The sequence below is a fragment of the Sinocyclocheilus grahami genome, unplaced genomic scaffold (assembly GCF_001515645.1).
Source record: "Sinocyclocheilus grahami isolate Dianchi unplaced genomic scaffold, SAMN03320097.WGS_v1.1 scaffold1255.1, whole genome shotgun sequence".
Classification (NCBI taxonomy): domain Eukaryota; kingdom Metazoa; phylum Chordata; class Actinopteri; order Cypriniformes; family Cyprinidae; genus Sinocyclocheilus; species Sinocyclocheilus grahami.
Window position 1 is genome coordinate 75,843 of NW_015506434.1, and position 12,019 is coordinate 87,861.

General features: G+C 38.2%; 1 protein-coding gene across 1 annotated transcript in view; it reads left to right on the top strand.

Annotated features, from left to right (window-relative positions):
* The window catches only part of hmgcrb (3-hydroxy-3-methylglutaryl-CoA reductase b), a 20,294-nt gene that overhangs the window by 4,645 nt on the left and 3,630 nt on the right, over positions 1-12,019 (top strand). Inside the window, exons 7-17 of the mRNA XM_016254504.1 lie at positions 5,666-5,772; positions 5,853-5,972; positions 6,483-6,607; positions 6,682-7,000; positions 7,738-7,932; positions 8,013-8,171; positions 8,998-9,155; positions 9,259-9,364; positions 10,133-10,303; positions 10,476-10,616; positions 11,290-11,448. Coding sequence (XP_016109990.1) covers positions 5,666-5,772; positions 5,853-5,972; positions 6,483-6,607; positions 6,682-7,000; positions 7,738-7,932; positions 8,013-8,171; positions 8,998-9,155; positions 9,259-9,364; positions 10,133-10,303; positions 10,476-10,616; positions 11,290-11,448 — 1,760 coding nt within the window. The remainder of the gene's footprint in view (positions 1-5,665; positions 5,773-5,852; positions 5,973-6,482; positions 6,608-6,681; positions 7,001-7,737; positions 7,933-8,012; positions 8,172-8,997; positions 9,156-9,258; positions 9,365-10,132; positions 10,304-10,475; positions 10,617-11,289; positions 11,449-12,019) is intronic.

The window sequence follows — 12,019 nt, forward strand, 5'->3', positions numbered from 1 at the left end:
CATTTTGAAGGCTCAGGAAACCTTTGCAGGTGTTTTGAGTTGATTAGCTGATTGGCATGTCACCATATTCTAATTAGTTGAGATAGTGAATTGGTGGGTTTTTGTTAAATGTGAGCCAAAATCATCACAATTACAAGAACCAAAGACTTAAACTACTTCAGTCTGTGTGTATTGAATTTATTTAATACACGAGTTTCACAATTTGAGTTGAATTACTGAAATAAATGAACTTTTCCACAACATTCTAATTTATTGAGATGCACCTGTAGTTGGCACATCAGTTTTCTTTCTGCTGTGTGCAGGGTTGCCAGGTTTTCACAACAAAGCCCGCCCAAACGCATTCCGGGGGGCTAAATACAAATTTTTGGTAGGGTTCCCCTGGTAAAATTAGCACTCTAGGGGCTAAATATCGCGTTATTGGGGTCGGACATGATAAACAACCTGCAGCAACAGTGTTAAAGTAGCCCAGACAGCTCCGTGGGAATACTGCGGACTTGGCAACACTGGTCTTTTCGCTCACACACTAACAAACAGCCAATCACAATCCAGAATCCAAAACAGATGTGAGAAAGCCAGCCAATTGGAATTTATATGTAAATATACTCCGGTACTTTGAATAGACGTGATGTAAGGTGATTTTCTATTTTTTTTCTTCTTCATATAATATAAATATAAATATACTTCATATATTTATGTTCAGTTCTTTCACTTTAATAGCATAGAAAAGTACCTATACATTGCCATTAAATTAAAATGACTGAACCTAAATATAGGAGCCTGATAAAAATGATAATTTCAGAAGAAAAAATTTCAGACGGCACTTAGAGGCTTTTTTCATCTGAACTCTTCAATTGTTCATTTGTGATCCACCTTATTAGTAGCTTGTGCCTGCGATTGTTGATCAGTTAGTACACTGCAAGAAAAATGTCTAGAACATTTACTAGTCATTTTCCAGGACATTATCCATACAATGCATAATTTAAAATGCAGGTAAAAAAACTGAAAAATAAATACGGAAAATTCCTTCATATTAATAAATAGACTGTGCCCTATTTTTACAGATATTTTCTTAGAATGCAGCATAATAACTAACTGCTAATACACTGCTTAAAACTATAATGGTTCAGAATGTGTAGTTTACTAGCTACAAAAAAACAACAACTTTAATTGTAGGCCCTAATTGTTCAAAAATGTGTAAGTGTTCAATAATTCAATGTTGTATTTAAAAAATACAGTTAATATTATATGGTGTTATGTTATATTTTACAAACACGTCTAAATGAACACACACAAAATATTTTCTTAATATTCTATGCAATTTTTAGCAACAAATTGACCTTCCCTTAGCAACTTCCCCTGAAAATTAATTGGCAACACTGTTTGAAAGCACAATAATAATAACATTTGTCACGTGGTGCGTGCTACCTCTCTCTGCGTGCAAACACAGTTTCTGTGGTGAGCTGTTGTATGAAGGGTTCGGCTTTCTGAGCCGCTGTGTGTGCGCCCCCTGGAGGAAGAGGCCGGTCATACACAGCAGGCAGCCGCTCACGCTCGACAACAGCACCGCCATGTCCGGCGGCGGGGACGCTGAAGTCTCCCGCGGTATAGAGCTCAGCGAGAAGTAGGGCAACCTGCAACATCGCCGAGACGCACGCACTCAGACTCCAACAACGTAAAACGACATAAATTCAACCCATTCGTGTCCAATGCGTGTCCCCTGCGCCGCTCTCATGTGTTCCGGTCCCGGTCCGGGCTGACATTCAGACGAGTCAGGATTTTGCCTATTTTTCCACTGTTTGCATTTGCTACTTTACATGAGTAACACGCAAAACAGGTAATTGTTAACGTTTATTTGGAGCAGCGCAGCAAGGCTGTTGTTGGTTTGATCTAACTAGATCACTCTCTGTGACTAAATGCATGAGTGCAGTGTGTTTATTGGGTTAATGAAGTGTTTGTTCATGCGTGATATCTCATGCATGGCACTTCAGTTGCTTATATTAATTGAAAGCATTGGTTGCTGGTTAGTCTCGAGTATAACGTACATGGAATTTGTTTATAATTGCATTAAAGCAGTTTTAACTCGTTTTCAGGAAAGTTCAAAAGCCATTTAAACGTGATAAACGTAGCAAACCCTGTAAAATAAACTTGTTTTAGGATGCATGTTTGCATCTGCCACTGTGTATACCTCTAATACTTCACAGCTCTCTCAGGCCCCCAAGAATGAAAAGGTTGAGCAGAGAGTGCGAGGGGCCGGCGGACTCCTGCAAGAGGGCCAGACAGCCCGCCGAGGACCCTGGAGATCTGCTGTCCAACTGGGCTCGACTGCCACAGGAGATCCTGCTTCACATCTTCCAGTACCTGCCTCTCCTCGATCGCGCCTTCGCCTCGCTGGTCTGCCGCGGCTGGAATCAGGCCTTCCACATGCCCGAGCTGTGGAGGTGCTTTGAGTTTGAGCTCAACCAGCCTGCCAGCTCTTACCTGAAGGCCACTCATCCTGACCTAATAAAGCAAATCATCAAGAGGCACTCCAATCATTTACAGTACGTCAGCTTCAAGGTGAGAGGCTCAGCGGGAAGCTGACAGTTACCAGCTGGCTCCACATTACAGCTCTCAAATCATGCCGAACTTAAAGGGACAGCTCACCCAGAAATAAAATTTCTGGCAAAATGTACTGACTCAAATCATGTCGTTTCAAACCTGTATGACTTTCTCTTTTTTAGGGATGCACGATATATCGGCCACCAGATCGGTATCGGCCCATATCTGCTCATTTTTTCTGTTATCGGTATCGGCCTGATAAGAAAATTTGGCCGATATCTTAAAGCCGATAAATAATGCATTATTTCCTTCAGAGACACTTCAGATGCGCGCTGTTCGTTTGCAGCCTTTTGTGCAATTGTACGTTGTAATATTGTGTTTATTTGATGTATATCTGATTTATCTCATATAGAATGCGTTTGGTTAAGTTAAAAGAGCGCTTCAGTTTACCGGTGATCGTCTTTAGCTCAGCGCACGCAGCTCAAACAGCAGTGCACAACATTAATAACTATGATTGGGAATGTCGTGTATATAACATTCTAATGAGAACATTATTATAATAAAACGTTGTGAATTCTTTGGGTTTAGTTGCTGTGTTTCAGCGCGTTGTTATGGGAAGAGCGCATCCACAACAGGATCACACATTCTGACTATAGCATGCAATAACTGCGTCATTTGTCATTTCATATATAAGTTGTAATATTATGTTTATGTTGTATTAATATTAATCTCAGGATGCATTTCCTTGAGTTAAATAAGCTGCCAGCAAAACGCTTCAGTTTACCGTGTTCATTCAGCTCTTCAGCTTCAGCTTGAGCTGCAGCTCAATGGCTGCTATTTAAAACAGTGGTATTAATTTGTTACTTTTTCAAAATCATTGATATATTATTAATAACAACAACCACTTGTATTTTTCTCTTATTATTTTCATCAACAATATGGTTTAGTAATTAAAATCATTTAATTATTGTCCGTGCAGAGGCTATTCCGTTTTATTGATCTATGGCGCATTCATTTTGATTCTTTACACGTGTAATGATGTCCAGTGACTTGTTTGCATTATTTATGCATAATTTTATTTATTTGTAAGGCTTTTTTATGACTAAATTTGGTAATGGGAGAGTAAAAATATTTTTAAAATGTACACCGTTCAAACTAGGCTGCTTATGTTGAAGTGTTTGGGATGTGGCTTTTAATGATGAGACCTTTTTTGTAATCAGGCTCTCAAAAAGTATATAACAATTTGGATATAGATTTATCGGCCAACATATCGGTTATCGGCTTTCAAAAATAAAGAATAATCGGTTATCGGTATCGGCCAAAATTTTCATATCGGTGCATCCCTAATATCGTTAAAATAGTCCATGTGACATCAGTGGTTCAACTGTAATATTATGAAGCTATGAGAATACTTTTTGTGCACAAAGAAAACAAAAATAACAACTTCATTCAACAATTTCTTCTCTTCTGTGTCAGTCTTCAACGCACGTTCGTGACAGTACCACGGCGCAGGTTACATTGCTCAATGTTATTTCATCAAAAAAAAAAAATCTTAATTTGTGTTCTTAAGATGAACAAAGGTCTTCTGGGTTTGGAACGACATGAGGACGATTAATTAATGAATTTACATTTCATTTTCACTTTATAATCATTGTGAAATTGCCATTTATTTTGCTGCACTGGCCGTTGTAGGGTTAATGCGGGAGAGACGAGCAAGTTAGTTAGGCTGCTGCGCCTGTGATACAGCTAATCTGCGTTCTGATTAAAAGTTAAGACAGAGCGTCTTTTGTCTGTCGTTCTTCACACATTACAGCAGACATATTTTGGTTTACAAACTGTATTGTTTCATCAGTTAGTCACGTTAGCACTCGGCTAACATATCCACCATTATTGTTTTAAGTGTTTACAGTTTAGCAACTAAACTTTAGCTGTGGGCACGATTTGCTTGCATAAGTGTTTTTGTATTTTATGTCATTATTTTAAGAACGGATTCTATATTGTTGTTTTATGTAAAGGTGCTTTGTCAATCATAGCGCTCGCTAATTGCTCAAGGACTCCTCTCTGTGCCAATCACAACAGGCTTGGCTAGTTGACCAATCAGAGCAGAGTAGGCTTATGGAAGGGAGGGGTTTGCGCCGAACTTGCTTGGAACGAATCGTTTCGAAATCATTGGCAAATGACTCTAGTATTAAATGTATATTCTGAGACAATTACAATGTTTTCTGACCTTAGTTGCATTTAAACCTGTTATAGAGGACTCCAACACAATATTAGTACACTTTAAAATACCATATGCCCTGCTCTTTAAAAACAAAATCATGTGAAAAGAAGAATATTTAAACAGGAAATAATATGATTCAGGCCAAATTAATTTCCCCATATATTTTTTTATGTTTTTGAAAGGAAATTCATGTGCATTTATTTACATAAAACAGTAATACTGTGAAATGCTATTACAATTTTAAAAAAAATTAACAAAAACTTAGTGCTGGGCGGTATGATCAAAAATGTATATCACGGTATTTTTCAAAAATATACCGGTTTCACAGTACATGACGAAAGTCAGACCTCGCGTTCGCGGGACAGCACTGGAGAAATCTTCCAACTGAACCATAGCTAAGGTTTATCCCAAAAAGTTGCTAGGTTTGTCAGTATGAATATTCTCTGGAAAAAAGCAGCTAAAAGGGTCTGAAAGTTGCTAAATCTAGTGCTAAAGTCGCGCTCGTGTGTGTGAGACGCGGGAGCTGATGGCAGGGGGGCGGTGGATATTTGTGGAGGTCAGTGTGGATATTGTGGATGAGTTCTTCTGTGTCATCATGTTCTATTAGTTCTACAGCTTCAGTTTCTGAACTTTCACGCTTAGTAACACATACAGCTGTTCCCTCACCACAGAGCAACAGTGAAGAGGGACCCCTTTCAAACGGTGTCGCGTTCCGAACGTTGTTTAAGCGGTATTTTAAAAATTCATATCATAACAAAAATAAACACCGGTATTCAGTATGAACCGGTATACCGCCCAGCAATGCCAAATAGTGATTTCTGGGTATGGAGAAGTATGATCCAAATCTAACTATAAACATCCAATTTATCCAGCTCTCATCATAATAACTTGCTGTTATTATTGCAGGTGTGCGTCAGCTGGAGATCATGTGCAGTTTCGGCTGCATGTCGGTTCTGGCCAATTACTTTGCGTTCATGACCTTCTTCCCAGCCTGTGTGTCGCTGGTGTTAGAGGTCAGTGTGTTGGTTTGTAAGATGTTCTGTATAACATAAACCCAGATGTGAATGAACACTGACCCCAGTCACTCGTCCAGCTGTCCCGTGAGAGTCGTGAGGGTCGGCCCATCTGGCAGCTCAGCCATTTCGCTCGTGTTCTGGAGGAAGAGGAGGGAAACAAACCAAACCCCGTCACTCAGAAAGTCAAAATGATCATGGTGAGTTAAGGAAACATCCGTTTACAATAATGTCACACATTACTGTTTAAACCGTATGTTTTTGTAATGAATGCTTTTATTAATCAAGGATGCATTATATTAATCAAAAGTGACAGTAAAGACATTAATGTTTCAAATAAATTCTGTTCTTTTGAACTTTCTGTTCATCTGTGAATCCTGAGAAATAAAATGTATCACCGTTTCCACAAAAATATTGTGACGCACAACTGTTTTCAACATTGATAATAATCAGAAATGTTTCTGGAGCAGCAAATCAGCATATTATACTGATTTCTGAAGATCATGTGACACTTAAGACTGGAGGAATGATGCTGAAAATACAGCTTTGCATCATAGGAATAAATTATATTTTAACAGATATTCACATAGAAAACTGTTATTTTAAATGTAAAAAATATTTCTCAATATGACAGTTTTACTATATTTTAAATCAAATACATGTAGGCTTACTGATGTCTTTTTAACTGTTCTGGTTTGCGTTTGCTTCAGTCTTTGGGTCTGGCGCTGGTTCATGCTCACAGTCGACTCGTGACCGAATCTCAGACGCACAACATGAGCGGTTCAGACGTGGTTCTGCCCGCACCAAACATGGAGTCCGACAGAAACATGTCCAGGTACGAGCTGAGAAACACACAGGTGATTTCTCATTCATTCACACATTATTGTAATAATCTCTTCTTTCTCTCAGTGTTGATCTGGAGCAGGTCATCACACTCTCTCTCGCTCTGTTACTGGCGGCCAAGTACGTGTTTTTCGAACAGGCCGAAACGGAATCCTCCCTGTCAATCAAATCTCCTGTGGCCACGCCCAGCTGCTCCCTGACCAATAGGAGAGGAGATGAGCGCTGTCAGAGGGAGTCGGCCCCACCCAAAGCTCTGATGGTGGTCCCTATGAATAAAAGTGAAGGAGAGCTGCCTGATCCGTCACATGGACACCAAACGGATGAGCTCCAGTCTCACCAGCGCCGCCCTGTGGACGAATGTCTGATGATTCTTAAAGACCCCCGAGTAATTCATCAGTCACTGTCACGCGCATGCTGACTGATCCTTACTCTTCATCTGCTTTGTCGACTCTCTCTTCTCTCTGTTTAGCTTTTAAACCTTTGTTCATTATTTCTACCTTTTTTTCTGTAATTTGTTCACCTGTTTTTTTTCCTCCATATTTTGTTTTGATTTCTGTTCATTTGATCATTTATTAATTGTTTTGGTTTCTCATGTTTGTTCTTCCATTTATTTTTTTCTTTTGTCGCTTGTTTCTTTCATTCCATTTGTTTATTGTTTTTCATCTTTTCTCTCTTTTATTGATTTGTTAATCATTTTGTTTTGCACATTCATTCTTTAACTTTCTTTTTTCTTGTTTTTTTTAAGTCTTTTGTTAACTCTTTCTGTTTTATTTATTTTTTCACCTATTTACTTCTTTTGTTCGTTCATTCTTTTTGATTTCTGTTGTTTATCATTTTGTTGGTTTGATCAGTTGTTTTGGGTTCTGCTGTTTTTTTTTTTATTTGTCAGCTGTTCTTCAATTTGTTCTTTTTTTAGTTGTTTATTTCCTTCCATTTGTTCATTTATTGTTTTTCATCTTTTCTCCTTTTAATGATTTATTCATTTTTTGTATTTTCATTTGCACATTTTTTTCTTTCTTTCACTTTGACGAATGTCTTGTGATTCTTAAAGACCCTAACTTTACTATATCAGTAATTAACCAAACGTCATGTGATTTACATGATCTCTTTCTCTTCTTTCAGAGAGGAGCTCGTTGCCTGACTAACGTGGAGGTGATGGCACTGGTGGAGTGCAGGGGCATTCTGGGATACCGTTTGGAAGCAGTGATGGAGAGTCCTGAGAGAGGAGTGGCTATACGCAGAGAAATACTGTCCAGCAAACTGCCGGCGGCGTCTGCGCTGGAGAACCTGCCCTACAGACACTACGACTACTCTCAGGTGCTGCTCGCGATCGGCTGCGCTGGAGATCCAGGGGCATGTGTGTGATGGGTGTTTAAATGTCTTTTCGTTGTTCTCAGGTGATTGGCACCAACTGTGAGAATGTGATTGGCTATGTACCTGTGCCAGTGGGCGTGGCCGGGCCGCTCCTATTGGACGGGAAAGAGTTCCACGTCCCCATGGCGACGACCGAAGGCTGTTTAGTGGCCAGCACTAACCGAGGATGCCGAGCCGTCACAGTGAGTCATGTGGCTGTCATTGTATAAATACAGCAGCGAAAGAAAGAATAATAATAAATGAAAGACCTATATCATTCTTTCTGCTTCATTTGCTGTCATTGCTTCACTAGATTGTTGCTTTTGATTTATTCTTTTGTTCATTCAGTCATTGTTTTCTTTTGTTTATTAGTTTGTTCATTTGATCATTCATTCTTCGTTGTGGTTTCTGATTTGTTCTATTTGTTCTTTTGTTTTTCTTTGCATCCATTTGTTCATTTGTTGCTTGGTGTATTTTCTCTTTTGTTGATTCTTTTGCATGTTTCTTTCTTTCACTTGTTCTTTGATCTTGTTTTTTTCCTGTCATTTACTCACTTGTTCTTTTGTTGTTTTATTCATTTTGTTCTTTTTTCTTTGTTTTTATTTCTGTTGTTTATTAATTTGTTCATTTGATCATTCATTATTCATTTTAATGATATATATCATTTACTTTTTTTATTCTTCCAGTGGTTTCTTTTCCTCCATTTGTTCATTTATTCTTTCATTGTTTTCCTCTTATTTCTTTTGCGCATTTTGTTTAATGTTTTTGTTCATTATTTCTGCTATTTAGTTTATTTGTTCCTTCATTTGATTTAATCATTCTTTAGTTCTGATTTCTATTTTATTTGTTCGTTTGATAATTATTTATTTTTGTTTGTTGTTTATTAAATTGTTTTTCCATTCTTTAATTGTATTTTTCCTTTCATTTGTTCATTGGCTTTCCTCTTTTCTCTCTGTCTTTGATTATTCTTTTTTTGCTTATGCTCGTTTATCCTCTCTGTTTCGTGGTTTCTCTGGTGTGTGAGTGTAGTTGTCGGGTGGCGTGAGCAGTCGTGTTCTGGCGGATGGAATGACTCGAGGGCCGGTGGTTCAGATGCCGTCGGCGTGTCGGGCGGCCGAGGTCAAGGGCTGGCTGGAGAGTCCAGAGGGGTTCAGTGCTGTCAAACAGGCCTTCGATCACACCAGCAGGTCAGAGGGCAAAGGTCACCGACAGAACAAACCCTATATAGCACTGCTGTGGGATAGATTCCAGTGCTCAGGTTAACGGTGTGTGTGTGTGTGTGTGTTTCAGGTTTGCTCGTCTGGACCGGCTGCAGGTCAGTTTGGCCGGGAGGAACCTGTACATCCGCTTCCAGTCTCAGACCGGAGACGCCATGGGCATGAACATGCTGTCAAAGGTGTGTGTGATGAACCAGAGCTGGAATGCCTCTCATATTACAGCAGATTTATGGCTCACAGAGCGTCTGACCTTCATGCCTGAACCCTTTACTCAGTAGATGTTCCTGCTCTGCTTTAAATGCATTACTATATTCAAATACACACCTTTACCAATATGTGGGCATGCCACAATAATAATGAAACTTCTATAAACACAATCGAATAACCGCTTTAAATGAACTTTTATATTCTACTGTAATTTTTCAGTTTGAGTGCCTGATATATGATTTATGTACATTTTCTTTTTTTTATTTAGCAATCAGTCTCATATTAAAACAAGATTATAATAATCAATACAAATATTATTAGTTTGTTTATACATAGTATAAGTATTATTCAATTTATAGTATGAATATATTTATTATCTATAGTAAAATATATATTTTTATTGACAGTATTACACATTATTTTTTCTAATAAGTATACAAATTATTCAATTGCTTATTTTATTGTTCCATTATTATATTGAAACAAGATAATAATAATAATACAAATATTAAATTCAATTTCAATTATTATAATTATTTCATAATTGTTCAATTATATATATATATATTGTTTAATCAATAGGAGTGCTGCCTTACATGATTTCCCTCTGATTATTTCACTCTAAAATACAGCGACCAAAAATGTGATGGGATTTTTTGCCTGTAAATATTTTGAGTCCTTTCATATGGTTGATGCATGCGTGACATGAAGGTTTAGAGTAACGGTGGTTGTGTCTGTAGGGAACAGAACAGGCTCTCGACAGACTTCAGGAGCGTTATCCTGACATGCGTCTGCTAGCCGTCAGCGGGAACTACTGCACTGATAAAAAACCCGCCGCTGTCAACTGGATCCACGGCAGAGGAAAGTCCGCCGTGTGTGAAGCCGTCATACCGGCACGAGTCGTCCAAGAGGTCAGACTGGTTTAAGATCTCAGTTTGCTTGAGGAAAGATAGTTGTTCTTCCTTTAGGGGGCGTCAAGTGCCTCTAGTGTAATCTCCTGAATCTGTTCAGTGCATGAAATACGCATGGAATTCCAACTGAATTTAGATTGAATGCACCGCTCTTGTGTGATTGTGTTTGCAGGTGTTGAAGAGCAGCACAGCGGCTCTGGTGGAGCTGAACATCAGTAAGAATCTGGTCGGTTCAGCGATGGCCGGAAGCATCGGGGGATTCAACGCTCATGCGGCAAACATCGTAACGGCCATTTATATCGCCTGCGGACAGGTGTGTGTGTGTGTGTGTGTGTGTGTGTGTGTGACCTGCAGCCGTCAACATGACATCTGAACTCTGCTTTATTAACATACATATTACTGATCATATTGTGCATTACTCATCACTCACTGCATATATATATATATGTACACATACACATACACACACACACACACAAACATTTTAAATAAATACATTAATAATAATTATATATATTATAAATATATTATGTGTATGTAATTAAATCAGGGTTATTATAGTTAACTAAAACCATTAAAAAACGTTTTCATTACTTGAAATAAATATTAATAAGTATAATAAATAATTTTATTATTTGAATTATTTCAGCTAGTTGGCAAGGCAACATTTTTCATTTTCATTTAGTTTACCTTGAAGTACTACAATAGCTATATAAATTAAAAATAAAAATTAAAAAACTATATCAACATATTTTAAAAAAAATTATAAAAATGACAAAAACGCAAAAAAAAAAAAAAAGACATTGCATTACGTTTTGTATTACATGAGATTCTCGTCCTCTGAGTTGGTATTGTTTTACAGGTTATAATATATACATTTGTAAATATATTTTATATGAATATTATTTATACATAAATTAATATTTTTATATATTATATAAAATATATAATAAATACTATTCTACATTTGTTCTGTTTGTGTGTAGGATCCGGCGCAGACGGTGGGCAGCAGTAACTGTATTACTCTGATGGAGTGCGTCGGGACGGATGGAGAGGATCTGTGCGTGTCCTGCACGATGCCGTCATTAGAGCTGGGAACTGTGGGAGGAGGAACCGGTCTGCCTGCACAACACGCCTGTTTACAGGTAACACACACACACAAACACACAAACACACACTAGGGATGTGCATCTCATGACTCGGGCCGATACGATACGCATCTCGATGCATAGCCAACGATACGATACATTAAAGATAGATATGAAGCAGTTACCGATGCGATACGATACGATTCACCCGTTACGATGCAGTGCGATCCGATTTCGATTCGATTCAACACAATGAGATTCGATGCAATGGAGAAAATATGATCACTTTTAATGCCTCGAGGCCTGTTTCATAAAACAAGTTAACCAAATAAGCCAGGCTTATTTCAGTTAGTCTGACTCGTCATCAAATTATTTGGTTCCATAAAGCAAATTTAACATAGGTCTAGATCAAGCTAGTCACTGTGGCAACTCATGCTGGGAAACTGACCTGGTCTAAAGCAGGCTAACTGTCAGGCTAAGCTGAGTTCCTCTAACACTGACCAATAGGAACCCAATGATATTACCACTCTCTCACAAACTGTTATTTGACCATTTTTTTGTATAGTTTTTGCAGCCTTTCTCTCAGGTTTTATGACAGCTGTACCTTTTATAGTTTGCAGAACATTAG